Below are 18,547 nucleotides of genomic sequence, written 5' to 3'. Positions count from 1 at the left end.
TAAAAGCTTTAAAACATAGTTTATCAGGAGGAATATAACAAAAAAATTTGTGAATTTTGGGACTTTTCCGCTTTGTAAAAACGTATGAAACGGGAAATTAATGATTTTATAAGTGTATGTTCCGGGAAAGTAAACCATTGTAAATATAGTACTTTCGGCGGGACCAAAATTAATCGGCGTATGACACGGGAAAATGTATGAAACGGGAACGTATCATCGAGGTTCTACTGTATTAACTCTATACAAACAATACCTACAATGTTAACAGAAAAACAGCCAATGCATTTGCCCACCAAAGCAAGCATATCAGGGTAGGATGAACATGTTTCTGTATATTTAACCAAATACTTAAAAAATGCTCACTTTTATACCCATGGGTATAACAGAAGGTGTTGCAAAAAATGGGCATGGAGTGGGGTGGGCTTTATGACCTTGCAGTCACCTCACAACTTGAGCTTTTGAATGTTCACTCGACGGACATTGGTCACAACGGTTTTCAACCATGGGAACTATCAAGCCTAGCTGTAACCTTGGTTGGGGCTGATCATTTAAAACTCTCTTAATTAACATCTAGTTTACTCCAGCAGCAGGAATTGAATTGGCTACCACATAAACTAGGTATGCATATCAAAATAACTTGTATGGATGACAATCATAGTTTAATTAAGAACACATTTCCATACATTTATCTTGATGCTTTTCTGTGAAATGTGTATAAAACTTAAATATTGTCAATATTAATAATATCAATTGCTCATAGTGGATAATTAGAGGGACACCATTACAAAATGACAACTGGACTATTGAAGTTGTATTGTGATGTACTTTTGCTTGTGTTTTTTTTTTAAGTTATTTTATCTTAAATGTAGTTTCTGAAGTTAATACCTCACAATAATATTAGAAACATGGCATTGTTTTATAATTTTATCTAATTTCATAAAAAAAAATTCTGCAGTTGACACTAGCAAATTTTTTTTAAAATTATGGGTAGTGTTTAAACGACTTCTAAATTAAGATAAAAAAAAAAAAAAAGCATGAATGAGACATACAAAAATATGAAAGGAAACAAGAATTATATTTCTCCATTTAAAGGTGAACAACACAATACGTAACAACTTCCAAATTTGTTTTATTTAATTATTACACACACATTTCATTTTAAAATAGGTAGTGTAGTACACAGCCAAAAATGCTCAAAACTGCATTACCTTAATTTAAAATTGTTTTGAGGTTTATTATGTGTCCACACTCGAGTTGTCCTGTCCAATGCCTGGTGGCTGCATCTGAGCAAGTTGAAGCTGCTTCGTCTTCAACAGCAGCACCTTACAATCTTCAGCTTCACAATTGCTACAGTCACACTTAGCAGTAATCAACAAACACAAAAAAAAATATATATAAAAATATTCAGAACCATTCTGAAAGACTTGTAGTGTTAGAAACAAGTTAATTATAATTATCATTTCATTCAAAAAGAAGAAAAGTGAACAAATGCCACTTGCCCTCGCTACCACCATTCACACAAATAGGCCCGTGTGAATATCAGTTTTTTTAGTTTGAATCGAATACAAATATAAAATTTTATGCGAATATGAATATTGAATTCGAATATGTAATAAGAATTTGAATCCCACTAAAAAATTTTTTTCACGTCCTGCAACAACTTCTGGGAAATTGGACTAATAACACTAAAGTGAAAGGTTGCTTTAGTTAAGTCAGCTGCAATAATTATAAGGAAAATGTTTGTTGAAATAATTAAATTATAAAGTAATTTTATTTCAGTTCCTATTTGCCTTATTTTCCATAACATGCTTCTCTGCATATTGATCCCGAAAATTTTCGTGAACTGCAAAATACAGTGAAATTTATTGCAATCTATTTTACGAAAAAAACATAATTTTTTTAAAATGTATTCCCTAATTAGTGATTGAGCTCATATTTACATATTTAATCCTTAGATATTCACGAATTTTAATTAATAGCAGCCAGGTAAGTTGTATTTTAGTACAGTAATGTTCTAAAAACAATTTTTTCTAATTTAACCTGGAATCTTAAACCCTTATTTATGTTTTTTTAGTATAATTTTGAGTAGCAATGTTTGTATCAAATGGTGTTAGATCGATTGTGACTATTGATTTATACGGCATTGAAACTATGACAATTACTTCTTTTAATGCCCATTTCAAAAGTGTGTCCGTGTTTTGTGGTGTTGTAGGCCATGGATGTTGATGTTTGTTTATTTTTTCCCACTTCTGGTGCGTTTGATGAAATTAATACAAATAATATTTTGTTATCAAGTTTGAAATGACGAATGAGCTGAGTTTTGAATCGTTCACGTGATTCTTCCGTTACTGTTTAGCGAGACAGTAGGGGGAAAAAAAAAAACTTTGAATATTTGTTGCATGTTTAAAATGTTGCTTATTGTTAATGTTTTTGATTATGAAGCCCCTTTAACATCAAAAAAATGGTATTTATATTTGCAGAATGCAGAAATGTCTTAACCTCAACAGTAAACGTTGGTATAAGAAAAACTCACGAGGTAGGTCCAATATTCATAAGGAAATTAATATTCGTTATTTTGAAGTGTCAGTATTCAAGGTCGAATCAAATACAAACAGCTTTTTCGTATTCAAAAATTTGAATATTCGCACAGGTCTACACACAAGGCAAGAAGGCAAGTTGCTAAATCTTGTGCAATGAGCAGAGAACAAGTGAAGAAGTGATCCAACATAAGCTTCTGAATTAATTGTTGAATTGAAAAATATATTTTCAATGTACAGATTTGCACACTGAAAAACATTTTTTTCAATGTACATATTTGCTATGTCAAAAAAATTGTACATTTACAAGAAAGCATGTCCTGAATATCACAAGTCTCCATTTGGCATTAACTTACTGGAACAATGGTGAAAGATTTATAGGAAGAGCATTTTTTAAAACTGTTTAGAAGAGAAAGATTTTTTTTGCATGATCCACTACGCTTGTGCATGTCATGTGCTTAATAAACTTTTTAAGTATGCTCTAGACTGTAGACATAATTCATGTATGACAGTAATTCATTTTCTCTTTTTTAAAATTCTTTTATCATAAATAATATGGGTTTGCATTGAATTACAGTAGAACCACGATTTTGCGAACACGGATTTAACGAAAACAGCGATTTAACGTAAAGGTTTTCAGGAACCATCAAAAAAAAAAAAACACCAATTTATTAAAATAATAATATAGATTTCCAAAAAATGAAAGTAAATTGTAATGGAATCTTATTAAAAAATACACTCTGTGGTGTCAGTAATAGAATGGAGGTACTATATATTAATATGTGCCTTTGCATCATCTGTCCAAATACGAAAAAATTAAAAAATATTGTTCAAATTGCTTAAAAACTCCGGGCGCTGTAACTGAATTGCGTAGGTGCGTGCCATTGCGCGCACCTGGATAGATAGACTGTCCGCGACACATGACATCATGAAGGGTTTCTTTGTCTGCGTCCCCCTCCCCCTCCACCTCCCCTGTTCATTGCTTGACTCACCACGTTATCTTCCAATCACGCCGGCATAGTAACAGTGCTAGCCAATAATCACACGTTTCCAAATATTTCCTTTCCCATCCTCCAGGTTTTTTCAACTTGTGACCACGTCACACCAACACGCCATTATCATTATTTTCTAGAGGTGTAAAAGTAACGAAAAAAAGCGTACCCGTATGTATTCGTTACTATGACAATTAGTACTCGTTACTATCGTATCGTTACATTACTCCTTACTTCTGATACCGCATAACATGCTATGTTATATTGCAGCAACGAATCGAGTCGTATTGCGTACGCGTACAGTATGACGTCGCGTAAATAATAGGTAATAAATAGAATAGAAACAATTAACAATATTTGATAATTAACAGTTTTTGTTAACCAAGAAACAATTAAATCTCATTAGAGCGGCTTTTTTATATTATCTCTTTTAAGATAAGAACAAAAAAACGTGAAAATACATGATAGTAAAAAACAAAAACATACATATTTCTAATTTGTAAACAATACTTTCTTACGTTGTTTGTGTTCCAATCTCAAACTTTGTCTTCACACATAATACCTTAAATAAACAGTACAAAATTTTGACGACGAATTTCCAAATTATACTTTACTTGATAAACAAACATAGTTCTTTGTAACGCAAATTCAACGAATATGCGCGCGCATGCGTAAAACATACAAAAAATGCGAGTAACGAGATGCAGCCGTGTGTAACGTTTCGTTACTCGTTACTAGACGGCGCACCCATTACTCAGTACCGAATACATACGGTTTGCTGCAGCTGTACTATTATTCTCAGTAAGAGCTTTGTGCGCGGTGTTTAGTTTTTGGAATACGTTCTTTATTAGTGCTGTTCGGACTTCGATTTTTTGCTTTTCTTCTTGGATTTTTTACTACAGATTGCGATTGGAATTGACTACACTGCCTGTTGACGACCTGCTTAGCTTTTTTATTGGTATATGAATTTATTTACTAACCATTTCTTTCTGGGGATTGTAAATAATCATTGCGCTTTTTTATTGGTCTATGAATTTATTTACTAACCATTTCTTTCTGGGGATTGTAAATAATCATTGCTATCAAGACATCAAGATGAACGTTAATTTGAACATGTCAAGGCAGCGAGAAAACTGGTGCGTATACCAATAAACTGGTATTAGAACTGGACAAAACTGGAACACGGGCGGTGGAGCTTTTATTTTTTTCCGCTAAGCTCGCGTCTATTGGCTGGCTGCTGATGGAAGGTCACGCGTGTAGGCGGAGCGTAGAGTGAGCATCCTCAGCTCAGCGAACAAAGAGAGCCAAACGGCGGCTACGCCGCGCCGTAACAGCAGCTGACTGAGTACAATGACCTTTCTCCGCGTACGGCGCGCTATTGACGGTAAATTTCCATCAATTTGCGGCCATTTTTTTTTCTTCACATTTTTTACTGTGACGCAATGTGTATGTAGCTCGTATTTGTTATAAACGCTGCGGGTTGCGACTGTATTTTAATAAACTTTAACGTATTTCTTACACTTTTCATATTTTTAAACTTTTTATTTTATTTTATGCCTCATTTTTCACGGTTTCTGAAAATCTGTATGTACGACCGAGGTGTGCGTACGAACCGGGGGCCGTACGAGCGAGATCAAAAACGTTGAAGATGGAAAGTTGACAATCTCTGAGATAGCACGGCAGCACAAGATATCGGCGTCGACCCTGTCTACGATATGGAAACGTAGAGACACGATTATGAATGCGGGGGTCATTGAAAATCGGTAAATCGGATTTAACGAAACATCGATTTAGAGTAAACATTTTCGGTAACCATAGCACTTCGTTAAATCGGGGTTCTACTGTATGCCAACAGTCAATAAACTTGCGAATAAACTTTAAGTATGTATGTTTTAGACTGTTGACATAATTCATGTATGATGGCCATTCATTTTCCCTGTTTTTAAATTAGTTTATCATAAATAATATGGGTTTGCAATGGAGTTTTGAAAATATTTTACACAAAGATAGTGGAAAATCATGGCTTTTGTGTACAGAAAATGCTTTGTTGTTTATATATGTATAGTTATTTTCTTTGAATATGTACAAAAGCAGTTCTAATAAACTTTTTCAGACCAACTTAAATTATGTACTTAAAAGTTACGTCAAATCTTACAAGGATAAAATGGTATCAATACCTTAAATTTAAGACTAAATTCAAACAAATTTGGAAATACACAGGATTAATTAAACTTATAACAGTAAAGTTTTGTTTTTTCTTCTCCACAACAACATTCAAAAAGTTACCATAAAGTATGTAACATTGGCACAGCTAAGAATTTAAAAATAGTTAACCTGGCTATGACTGATCAGTCATAATGGTAACTTGTGCATCATAAGCAAAAGCTCATTATAACAAGGTTCCACTTGCTAAAACAGATGCAAATGTAATCACATACTAAACATGACTAGATAAAAACATTACGGGTAACAGTAGTACACACCATGGACAAAGGTATATTTGAAGTTGTTTATGTCATGCTGTACACTAAGGCATAAACAAATTAGATCATACCAGCAAATGAGTTGACTGCTCAGACAGCATTCACAGAATTTACCAGTCCCATTTTTATTTTTGAAACTCTGTTGATAACCACAGTAATTTATAAATGACTGGGAAAAATTGATTTTGCAGACAGACAGGGCATTAAAAATATGCTCCCTTCCAGTCAAGAGTCAAGGCTTCAACCTGTATTTGTTGTGAGCGGGGAAACTCTGCCATTGTTGCAGTGAGAAGTGGAGATGTCTCGGAGTACTCTCACTTCCCAGCTGAGTCATTCGTCAATATTTCATCGCACTTGATTCGTGCATTGAATTAAATGAATAAGCAACACACACATTACGTATGTCGTTAACAAATTTTCAGACACAGAGAACAGTTCTAGACTTCTAACTTTTATGATTTATGACTCTTGTTACATACTGACTGAGCTCATCAACTCTGCCCACCAGGAAGGGAGGGGGGGGGGGGGACATCGAATTCCCGTTACACTTGGAGGGAAATGTGATTGGCAGGTACCGTGATGAAGTGGGGTTTGAAGACGAAAAAATTACTTATCTATCTATCTCTACAACATTGGATTAACAAGAAGTTGGATTCGCTAAACTAAGTCATTTGCTCACAGAATCACCCTCTGTTTATGCTAATTTTTTTCCTTCAAAGTTACCAGAAGCAAGTATGCTCTAAACACAGCAGGATGAAAATTTATTTGTGGTGCAATCCCCGGCTTAAGTTAAACACATGGTTTTGGCTTGCTCACTATGTGCCTCATACATATTTCACAACATGTGATGGAAAAATAACTAGTAGTTAATAACCTTCCATGTTTATGCTTATGTTATTGAATGCAATATAATACATGCAGCAATTATGTGAGCAAATAAGATAGTGCATGAAAGATATTATTAAAATTCTTGCGTACTTATCATCTAAGATTATATAAAAAGTGTTTACAACAGGCATTTTTTAAAAAAGGAAGTACATATGCCTCAGAACAACGTAAATTATCTGAGTTACCTAATTTATATGTAAACACATGGAAGATACCTGGAAATAGGTTTAAAGCCTATTTTCTGTGGAAGGACATCTGGACTCAACTATCACAGAACATAGTACGGATAATACTCGTTACTACAATTAACATAAATAATAATGTTCACTTAAAACTTGTTGACTAGAATTCAGTTTCACTCTTTAAAAGAAAAACATATTTGCATCCACATACATAACCATTTAAACACTTTAAGTACATACATACCCATAATACGAGATACACATTTGTACGATTTTTTTCTCTATAAGATTAAATTCAACCTCGAGTGATCACATTGACTTTGGTCTGTTCTCTGTTTGCTACCAAGTCTCACGATGGGTGCTGCCATTTGCTCGCAAAACAGTATTTATTAAAAACAAAATTATCGCCACATCCGTTTGTCATTACTCATCACTTACTACATTTTTCCTCTCTTTTAGGACATATTGTGCCATTTCTCTTTTCACACTGTACTGTTTGTGCCAACAGCAACATCACAAACAAAACTTTGCACCCAAGTATATGATGCCAAGTTCTGTTGTAGAAATTAAATTTTACTCATGGTAGGGTATTCAAAACCACGGTCATATAGATAGGTCTGGCAACTTACCTGCATTCTCTATCGGCTTAGTGAAGCTCGCGGCGGCCTACGAACTAACGGCGCTGGTAGTAGTTGTTCCCTTCATTAACATTGTGTTAAATGGGAGTTTCATATAAAAGTAGGTATAGTGTAAAAAATAAACTGTTTCATTTTAAATGTTGGGTAAAGTTCAGGGTTTTTAATTTATTTGGAAGCTTTGTAGGGTTTGAATACAGAGCAATAACTGGTAAATATGCCAAGTTTTTTTTTTTTTTAAATTTTGACACCCTAAAATAACTGTGCAACGATTATGCAATAAAACACGGTACTTATTATCTGCAGTTGTAAACATTTCTGGATATGAAGTGTAATCTCAGGATGCCATCTTTGATAAGCTTCCAAAGGATATCTCAATCATCTAAATTAGATTTTTGAATGGCACATGAATGTCACTGGAAAAGAACATAGATAGCTAGATACCAAGAGAGACTAATCCAAACTTTTACTCAAAAACAAGCAAAATCTTTTATTTAAAGGTTTATTTGAAATATTCTGCCAAATCTAAGCGAGCGCTGTACAAAATTGGTTTAATTCAAATATGCTGGTGTACTTCCTCACACCGGCCGGTGCAGCACGAGTAGCTGCACACATTCCGCTACACCGGCTATGGACGTAATGGCTGAAAGGAACGTAGCTATTGGCTACGGCTCTCATACGGGGACAGGTGGTGCATGGCTAAAGTCCTTAAATATTCAGCATGTACGTAAAATAATGTGTGGCATTCTCCCAAATATTTGTTTTAAACTATGGTACCATGTCTGTAAAACAAAACTACCAGCACTCACTCGGGCAGTTCTAGTGGCAAACAGTGGAGCGGTGCTGGCTGGCAGTAGTCTCCGACGACGGCTACGGCACGGCACAGCGCAGAGTTGTGCGTCGTTCAGTGCAGGAAGTACTTCTTGCGCAGTCGCTCCATGTGCTCGTCAGCCGTGCCAGACGGACTGCTCGTGCACGCCTGGTCCATCACCACCTCTGGCAACACAGCACGGCTCGGTACAGCCACGGACACTTCCCCCCAGACAAGACGCCAAGTGTGTAACAAGGAAGGCCGTTCCTGTCAAAATTACACCCAAACACTGCAGATCTGTGACAGATAGTTCACCTCATAAAGGGGGACCTCTGACACCTCAATCTTGAATTTGTACATACATGTTTATTTATTACTTAATTTTACAATTTTGTGTCGAAAAAATCAGGACCCAAATACAGTAATATTGTAACTTATCTTTTGAAATGGATCATATCTTGCTGATGTTAATTTTATCTCGTCTGTAACCATAGTCACAAGTTATAATTTTTTTCCTTCTTTCTTAATCTCATGAAATTCATGCATTCTACCAGTAAATAAACCGAAGCTGACACTGTGCAATGTGGATAGCTGCGTGCTACCACAGAAGTTAACACGTATACATGATGTCACTGTGTAGGAACGTAGTTCTCTCTCTTACATTAGCCAAATTATGAGGAATCAAGGCTTGTGATGCTTGTTTTATTGATGTCGGATGTGTGTAGATATCTGTTATGGTGTGATAAACATTGTCAACTTATAGAAACTTATTTGTGTGACGACCCTGTCAGGAAGAAGATCATTGCCAGACGGGGCATGAAATATCCTGAGAGACTGATGAACACCACAAAAGCTTCAATATCTGTGATGTTTAGTGCGGCAGCAGATGGCACAATATTGCCTCCTTACGTTGTTTACAAGACACTGCACATGTACAACTCATGGACTGAAAATGGGCCTAAGAATACCAGGTATAACCGCACGAATGCAGGGTGAGATGATGAATTCAAGTAAGTTTCAACGCGGAGGTTGTTTTGTTGCTACGGCTAAGAACCGCGAAGCAGACTGGTCCGGCGACTCACCCGAGCTCTTGCGGATGCTCTTCTCGAGCTCGCGGCGCAGGATGTGGCTGAGCGAGCTGTCGGGGGACGAGATGGCGATGACGGGCGCCACCAGGGGCTGCGGGGCGGGCCTCGCCTCCAGCACGCTGCCCTTCGCACTCAGCTCCTTGTCCTTCCTGCAGCACGTTTCAGCCCGGCCCGACTCGACTCTCCTCGCGAGGCGCGGCGCGTGAGACCGAGGCGTAGCCAGGATTTGTGTAGGGGGGGTGTTAAGAAGCATGCCCCCCCCCCCCCACCCCACGTATTGAAGTGGTTGGTCCAGGGGTTCTCCCCTGGGAAAATTTGGATTTTAAGGTGTAAAATAGTGCTATTTTAGCAGTTTTCGGCACTTAAATTTAAATATTGTAATAGTAAAATTTTTATTAATTTTAATATGAAATTTGTTTGAGTGATGAATAAGAAATTAATTAAAGATTTGGTGCTAAGGGGGGGGGGGGGGGGGTTGAAGCCCTAAAACCCCTCCTGGCTACGCCCCTGCTCAGGGATGAGGGAGAGTTAGTGCAGGGTTCCCTGTGGCTGCTGGTCTCTCTATCAACCCGCAAGGCGACCGCTTCTCAGACACAGTCATGAAACACTACTATTTTTCCAACTGCAGCTTCTTGGTGTTTAAAAAAAAAAAATTGTGCAATTCACTACCTACGAAACTGGCTCAGAAAATGTCTATTAAACATGGACACAAATAAACTTATTTAAATTTATTTAAAGTGCCATGCACTTAAATTGCTATTTCCACTACATAAAGTTTTTTTTTGTAAACTCATAACCAAAAAGATTGGACTCACATTATTTTTGGGTAAAAATGGTGAGTAATATTTTTAAGAGTGAGATAAAAAAAACACTGCAGTGTACAAGCGCAGACTTCTGACTTAACACGGTAAGAAAGTCCCACGCTGAGGCAAGACTGCCGTATAGACTATACAGCCGTATAGACTATGCCGTATAGATTATATGGTGAATCGCGATAAAACGAAATAACATCGAAAAACACGTGCGACAAAACACCGGAAAACATGCCAACACACGACAAAACACGAAAATAGGCAACTTTCAGTAGCTATTATTATTTATTTAACATAAACTTCTGGTTTCCGTAGCATCATTATGGCTGGAATCAACTCTGCATGTTTTGAATTCCATTCTAGACCACTAGAAAATGAAATACAGGTTATATGTACAATGTCCTGCTTTGTTTTGATTCTTCACTTCATAGAGTCCATAGATACATACAATGCAAAGACGTGAAACCTAGATTAGGCGGAAAAAATCTCGGAGCATGTTCCAATAAGGATGCTAGTACTTTGCGACACTGAAACAGTACTCTAGCGTCTAGCCATAGAGTTTCACACATTTTAAAATACATCTTATTGAGTTGCTGTTTTTGTATTGAGTATTGTTGTATATTGCTGTTTCTTGTAAGTTATAAAATGCTGGTTTTATTTAGTTTTGTAAATAAACGATGGTTTTTAACTTTTACTAAAAATAAAACCAATAACACAGAAATCTCATATTTATAAAACAAAATTGATCAAAAAATAACATCATAAAATCGGGACTCTACGTATAGTGTATATCTTGCCGACCTCCAGAAAGGACTCATCTAGGATTGAACCACAGCAGGACTGTGTTCTGATACCATGGCTGCTGCAGCCCATTATGAAAGTGTCATGTAGGAATAATTAGTACCTTATTACGTAGTGAAGTCATTTACTGTACTTATGTTTAGTGCACACTGGAGTAAGTGTAACCCCAAGAAATGCTTTAATTTTTTTCTTGGTTCCTTAAATAAAAAAAAAAAAAACATACTACTGCAATTTACACATCCACTCAAAATCAGTATTTGGCCAGAATTGCAATTCAGATGTGTCAGAGAGTTAAGTGTCTAAAATTCAGGGACTGGAAGTAACGCGCTACTAGTAACGACGTTATTTGTAACAGTTACTTTTTATGGTAACGATCGTGGTAACGCAATATATTAAGTTTTCAGTAACTGTAACTGAATTACATTTTTCTGCCTTAAAGTAGCGATAACTGTCGTTACTTCTTGCGTTACATTTTTTAAATGTTTTTTTCTTATTGAACGAACAACGATTTTTTGATTTTTTTTCAATCCCAGAACGAAAATCCCGACAAGCATATTATTTGCGATGGTATTGCGCTCGTATTTTGATTGTCATTTATTTAATATTTGCGACATGCGGGTTTACTGCTGTGCTGTTTAATTAATTAACCTACGTGTGCACATGCGAGAAAGCAATGACAGAATGCAATGAAGCGAGAAGCCGAGAAAGCAGTCCAGAATTTTCGAAGTTCGGTCGAGTGATAAAAATAACCTTATTGTGAAGTGCATGTTGTGTGGTGCTGCGAACAATTTTGTAGTGTAAACTAATTACTCAATGTAATTTAAGACCTATTTTAATTTTTTTAGTTTAAATAAACATATATCTTTACTTAACACAATATGTTCTATTAGCTTTTAATTATAACAATATTACGTATCACATTTTTAGTTTTTCACAAAGTAACTGTTAAAGTAACTTATAGTTACTTTTCTCAGAACTGTAACTGTAACTGGTTTATTTTCAGTAGTGTAACTTGTAGTTGTAACAGGGTTACATTTCCAATGGAGTATTTGTAACTGTAACTGAGTTACTTTTTAAAAGTAACTTTCCGGTCCCTGCTAAAATTATATATTAATAATTAAAAAGCAATAGTCAATTTGTGTTCTCTATCTACTAGGTATAAAAATAAAATTATATTTATTTTAATATCTAGATGTTTCATATTGCCTGACTGAAATCTGAACAATACCAAAAGTGGGTAAAAACAAAATGATACGGACTTAGGAATCAAAAGAAATTTTAGTAGGAAACATTTAAAATTAAATCCAAATAATGATGATTACTTTTCAGTGAAATATTAAGGAAACAAAAACAATTGACTATAAAAAAATATGTCTGTGGACAAAAAACTTATAAAAATAAAACCACTGGGAAAAATAATATTCTTAAACGCACAGAAAATCCAAATACTGAGGACACAAGGCAAATAAACGACAAAGAAGACAACACAGGGCTTCACCACATTCGGGACCAGAAGTCTGTCCCTCCATCAAGAGCGACTGGCTGCACGACACAACTGCAGACTGCAGTCTGTTCTGGTCCTCGTGTGTTTAACTTATTTCAAACTTTTTTTTCAATAACTAGGTTACATCGAAAAAAATAAACCCTTACATTATCAATGTGAACATAAGAGACAAGAGTTGTAACTGTTCTCTATTACAAAAATTAGAAATTAGAATGCCTGCTTTGATTCTGAGTCTAAAATTCAATAAAATATTCCTAGTAAAATTTTAAACATTTTAGTAGACTCACATGTTACTGACATGTACCTGTATGTATATTATTTCTACCTCGTCCACTCTTCCTCGCCTCCCTAAGGCTTGTCGGTAACTGACCTTTTGACGCGTGTGTGGTTATGTGCACACGGGCGTGCGTGTGTACATATATATATATATATATATATATATGAAAATACACAAAAAAAATCAACTATTGTTAAAAATAACATTCACTTTTGCAAGGTCAAATTGGTAAAAACATGCATAAAACCTCTCAAAATGTACTGCAAACGACTGACATGCATGAAGAAAGTACGGCCAACGAAACGTAGTCTGTAATCAGGACCAAGGAAGCACCTGCTAGGGAAGGAGACGCAGGCGACGGTACGAGCAAGGGCGGGGCATGCCACCGGCAACACTCACATGCCTTGCGCGGGCGCGAAGTTGAGGCTGTAGGACTTTTCGATGAGGCGGCGGCGCTGGGGGTCGCGGCGGTCGCGCTCGTCCGTGTCGCGAGCGCGGGCCATCTCCGCGCGCAGCTTGCAGCGCATCTCCTCCACCTCGTGCCGCACCTGCGACTCTGCCGAGTGGCGCAGCTGGGCCAGCCGCGCCTGCTCCTCCATCTGCCGACGGTCGTCACTGGTCCTCAACTGTCATGCAACACGTTCCTGAAGAAACATTAAGTTTTAATGGCCGAGATTCATTTCAATGAAGTTCCGATCAAGCCCCAGCTAACAAACCCAGCACAACCCTGCAGCAAGGATGATCAAACAACTACTATTATGCCTGTGATCCTCTACCAAAAATATGATATGACTAGAGACCTGCAAAATTCGCGGATTCATTTCGTGATATGCTACAATTCAAATGATTATACCTTAGCACTGCTTCTACCACTGGTTCACTGCTAATCTGGAGTAATGAGGGCCAATTAGAGCCCCTCGCTCAAAGAAGTGTTGAATCACAGACACTCAGTCGAGATGACTCACAAGTCAGCAGCCAATGAACAGGTGGCATTTGACCGAGTGTGTAGAGTGTAGTAGAGTCTATCCTGGAGGTCACTGAATCCGCGAATTTTGCAGGTCTCTAGTTATGACCTTGAATAGGTGGAATAGTTGAATGGCTTTAGATGACCTTTATTTGAATATTAAAAAAAATTCTAAAATACTAGATCTATAAATATACTATAAAATCTTAAAAGTTTAGATTTTTAAAACCACTTCTTCCCAAGGATTTTGAATGAAGGATTGTAAACCTGTAGTGAATCTTACATAGACTACGGATAAGATCGATTAATTAGTTTGTGTGCATGTACTTCCTCAAAATTGGCTCACATTTTCTTGTATAACGCATTGAAGAAGACCTACTATTTTATTAATAACTGTTCTGAACTCATAAATAACCATTTAGTTTAAGTGTTGAAAATGGAAGAGTCAATCTGTGCAATAAATTATACTGTAATGTTTCTTAATAAAGTATACACCAACTTAAAGGACATGCAATTAAGCAAAAGAACAGTTAAAAATTACAATTATGTTCCATAAAAGGATGGCCACACAAATTTGCAATGCAAATTCCTTGACTGTATGCTGGCCATGATCACTGGTTGCCCTGATCATTAAAGAATAAACTCAACTAACCGGTTCAGTATATGATCTTTGATAAAAATAATTAAAGTAGGAAACTCCAGCCCCTACTAGCTAAGTTTTCTTTCATCAGCATTTTCACGTTATTTTTTTAAATAATTATTATTCACCCAAACTTGATATTCTCCATAAAAGCAGAAGTAAATTGAGAACATTGAAAATATGTACGAAGAATCACAAATGTTGAGTTATGGCATTCTAAAGCAGAACATTCCCACTTCCTTTGGCACAAAAATTACTGTTACTGTCTTACTGAAGCAGCAACTCTGACTATTCCAAATTTTTATAAAATTGTAATTTTTTTTTCTACTATGGATGGTATAATGTCGTATATCATCCCTCAAAAATAGCTCGCGAACCTGGGCGCGCCGGTGAGGCAAGAGCTCGCGGTTAACTTCCTGACTTGATGTAGGCTTTTGGACATATGCCATTGCTAAGATCATGTATGTCTGTAGAAGAAGAAGAAGGAAGAAGAAAAAAAAACACACACACAAATTAAGCAAAAAAAATTGCTGTTAGGATTTAACACCACACAATACTCCACAACAGGAATATGATCAACAAACAAAGAAAATAAAGAAAAAGAAAAATGGACTAACATAACGAAAAAACCCCCACAAAAGATGACGGCACAAAAATACCGAACCCAGAAAAAAATTCAGCACAACAGTGAAACGAGACAAAAACACAGCAAAACGAAAAGACGAAACAGACACAATAGTTTTCCAAAAAACAAAAGAGAAATGAAAAAACCCCCACAAATGATGATATTGAACCCAAAAAAAAAAAATTCACCACAACAGTCAAAACGAGACAAAACTAAAAGACGAAATGAACACACGACAGTTTTCTGAAACAGAACTGGGCTACCTTCCTGTTGAGCTCGTCGCGAGCCAGCATCTCCGCCTCCTTGCGCGCGCGGCCCAGCGCGGCCTCGTAGCTGCGGTGCAAGCAGTCCAGCTCGTGGCGCGGCACGAAGTCCGACTCCAGCCGGCCGTGCAGCGCCGCCAGCTCGCGCTCCAGCTGCGACTTCTCCTGCGCCCACGCGGCACGGCAGAGCCCGCGTTCAAGCCTCCACGCTTCCCTGGGCTACCTTAGAGTGTCACGACTGGCACGTTCACACAGTTTCTATTAAAAAAACTGATGGTTTGAACATTGGTTAAACAAAATTAATAATTTTCAATACATTTAGTAAAAAAGAATTATACAAAACAAAGATGCCAACTTGCCAAATTGCAGCCTCCTGCAATTTTGTGGGTGAGCTAAAAATGCCACGTTGAAATAATTATCTTACTTGTGGCCACAAGTATATGAAACCTGTTAATCAAATAAGTGAAATTCGACAGTTTGAATCCAGTGTGTGCTACGTTAATGCACGCCTAGGAGCAACTTTTCTGTTTGACTGTGCGACGGCGTCGTCGTACACGCCGCCTGGTCAGCAAGTTACGTTAACATCCGCTAATTGTGACTTGTAAATTGCTGCAGCTGAAAGGAAACATATTTTACTATTTTAATAGTACTGTAAACATTACGATTTACTCCCCTCTCGCGCATTATGATCGCAAACTGAAAAGTAACTTTTAGAGGCTCTAGATTTCATGATTTTAAATATACAGGTACAAAATTATTGCAGGATGATAGTCATCTTCATCAACCAGAGGGTCCACGGAATTAGCAACGTCTTCTAGGAGAAAGTTAAAAAAAAAACTAGATCTAGCAATTTTGTAAAAGGTACAGTAAAATTGAACTGTTACAGATTAAGATAATTAATGGTTTTGAGGATCCTTTGATCTTATTGTAATAATGCAATATATTTTGGGTATGATTGCTAATCCAGTGACGTCCCTCGGCTTCAGGTCCCCGTTTTCCCGTTGAAATAAATGTCCTGTTATGCCCGTACTGCCCTCGTCGGAGAGGTGTGGGTCCAGGCCAACGTGGCCGGGACCGGGAAAGGCGGGACCTGGAGGGAGAGTGAAGTGATTGCGAGGAATGTTGGTAGGTTGTCGCAAGCAGAACACGGCATTAACGAATTTCACGAGCCGTCTTTTATTAACGCTTATAAAGTCCTGCCGCAGCCTGGCGGAACCGTCGCGGAACAAGTGCCCTACCACGGCGACACGGACTCCCTGATGACGGGGCGGTTCTCAAATACGTTTCGGCGCGAATCGTAAAGTTTATTAATGCTAGGCTGACCCAGTGAGAAAGGGCCCGAAGACGGAACGCTGTACATACGCGGCCCGTTACGTAATGTTCCGTGGACGGCGAAAAGTTCAGAGACTCGTAGCACCACGTTCGCGTTGTAGAAACTGCCCGCTAGACACGTCTCCCGATGACTCGTAAGTTAACAATGCTAAGCTGATTCGCGGTGGCAGCTCAGCTGCCGTGACCGACTGCGGACTGAGCGAACGTTCAATCCCGAGCGCAACGTGCGCGGCTCGCGGAGCAACGAACACGTCTGTCTCCGCTCGAGACCAGGACGCGACTGCCTCTCCCCGCTCGCCCGCGGGCCGGCGCCCGCGGGTGGCGGGGAGGGAGGGGAAAATCGGCCGGCGTGGGAGAGAGCTCCGTCCCGCGGCGCGCCAGGCTGCAATTACATACTACGGCGAAACACTTCAGAAAAAGTTATTGAATTATTTACAAAGACATACACGAGACATTAATTACACAGCGAACTTGCACAATGAATAATAAATAAAATAAGTTAATTACACACATTCAAATCCCTTAATCGTTTACAAATATATACACACTGAAATAAAAGATAAAGTCACATAGAAAAAACACTCGTTGGCATGCTAGGGCGCACGCGGGTGCGTCCCTGGCCGTCGCACACACTGGGGTTCACTGGGGGGGAAAACAGGCCCCCTCAGGCCCGCGTCGGTGGCCAGGTACGGCCTCTGTATCTGGGAGGGTACGACGACTGTCGTCATATGCCCCCCCTCTCCCGAGGCCGTCCTGGCCCCCGACGCCGACCTAGACCGGCAGCCGCCTCCGCGTCCGGCCACTTGTCTGGTCGTCGGAGCTCGTCACGTCATTCCGTCCGGGTCGGGCAAACTGGGGCAGGAGCTGCATCACGCTGCAGCGTAACCCCCCGTCGGTCGTTTGTCTTACGTTTCGGGGTTTGCGCTGACTCCCCCACTCGTAGTCCCGGAGGTAGTGGGGGGCCGTCTTCTCACGCGTGGACCGGCGCAACGCCGGTCCCCTCCCCGCGTGAGCGGTCATCCTCGGCTCCCCGGAAGGCAAGTCCAGGACCACCTGCTGGGCCCTGTCGACATCGCCCTCCCCACTGAGGAGCCGGACCGTTACCCCGTCTGTCACGTCCTTGCTCACGTCCGTCCCCGTCACCCGCCGTTCCCAGGAGTGGACGTACCTCCGTCCACGTCTCTGGGTAGGCTCCGGCAACGTCACCACTGGTTCACTCAGGTCGACCAGGTCGCCCTGAGCAGTGTTGTCATGTGTTACGTCCTCGATGAGTGGTCCATCAGTGTCGTTGGCGTAGGCGCTGACGTCATCAGGCGGGAGCACCCGGTCCACGAAGCGCTCCAGCTCTGCCATGCTTGCGCCACGCGGACCCCTTCCGCCCCTTCTGACGGGCGTCCGTTCCCCGCCCCCTCTTGCCAGTTGCCAACCACCGTTCCCCTTTTGCTGTCCCCCCGTAGGAGGCTGAGTCGGTGTCGTCGTGGGGGCCCGTCCATGTGTCGTGCCCCAGGTGTCGTCGTCCCTGTCAACGTTCCTGCCAACCCCCCGCAGTGACTTGGGGTGGGCGTGTCCTCGTCGACGTCCCTGATCCGGCTCCGGTGGCGTCACCACGGGGTCACCGAGGTCGACCAGGACTCCTACTGCGACGTTGTCATCGGTCCTGTCCCGTGTGTCGTCGTCCCTGTCAACGTTCCTGCCCACCCCCCGGAGTGACCT

General features: G+C 39.4%; 1 protein-coding gene across 3 annotated transcripts; it reads right to left on the bottom strand.

Moving 5' to 3' along the window:
- Nucleotides 1-1,056: 1,056 nt before the first annotated feature.
- Nucleotides 1,057-17,231, bottom strand: LOC134532604 (uncharacterized). Of its 3 annotated transcripts, none has more exons than XM_063369181.1 (4): nucleotides 15,503-17,231; nucleotides 13,410-13,654; nucleotides 9,611-9,765; nucleotides 1,057-8,713 (listed from the first exon to the last, which is right to left on the bottom strand). In XM_063369181.1, exons 2-4 carry the CDS (start codon nucleotides 13,607-13,609, stop codon nucleotides 8,622-8,624), a joined length of 447 nt encoding a protein of 148 aa, XP_063225251.1. In that variant the 5' UTR covers nucleotides 13,610-13,654; nucleotides 15,503-17,231; the 3' UTR covers nucleotides 1,057-8,621. The 3 variants fall into 3 exon arrangements, with proteins under 3 accessions (XP_063225251.1, XP_063225249.1, XP_063225250.1); XM_063369179.1 differs by having other exon boundaries at nucleotides 13,410-13,636; XM_063369180.1 differs by having other exon boundaries at nucleotides 13,410-13,609.
- Nucleotides 17,232-18,547: the final 1,316 nt, after the last annotated feature.

This window comes from Bacillus rossius, chromosome 6 (genome assembly GCF_032445375.1).
Source record: "Bacillus rossius redtenbacheri isolate Brsri chromosome 6, Brsri_v3, whole genome shotgun sequence".
Lineage (NCBI taxonomy): Eukaryota > Metazoa > Arthropoda > Insecta > Phasmatodea > Bacillidae > Bacillus > Bacillus rossius.
This window is presented reverse-complemented; position numbering and strand designations above follow the sequence as displayed.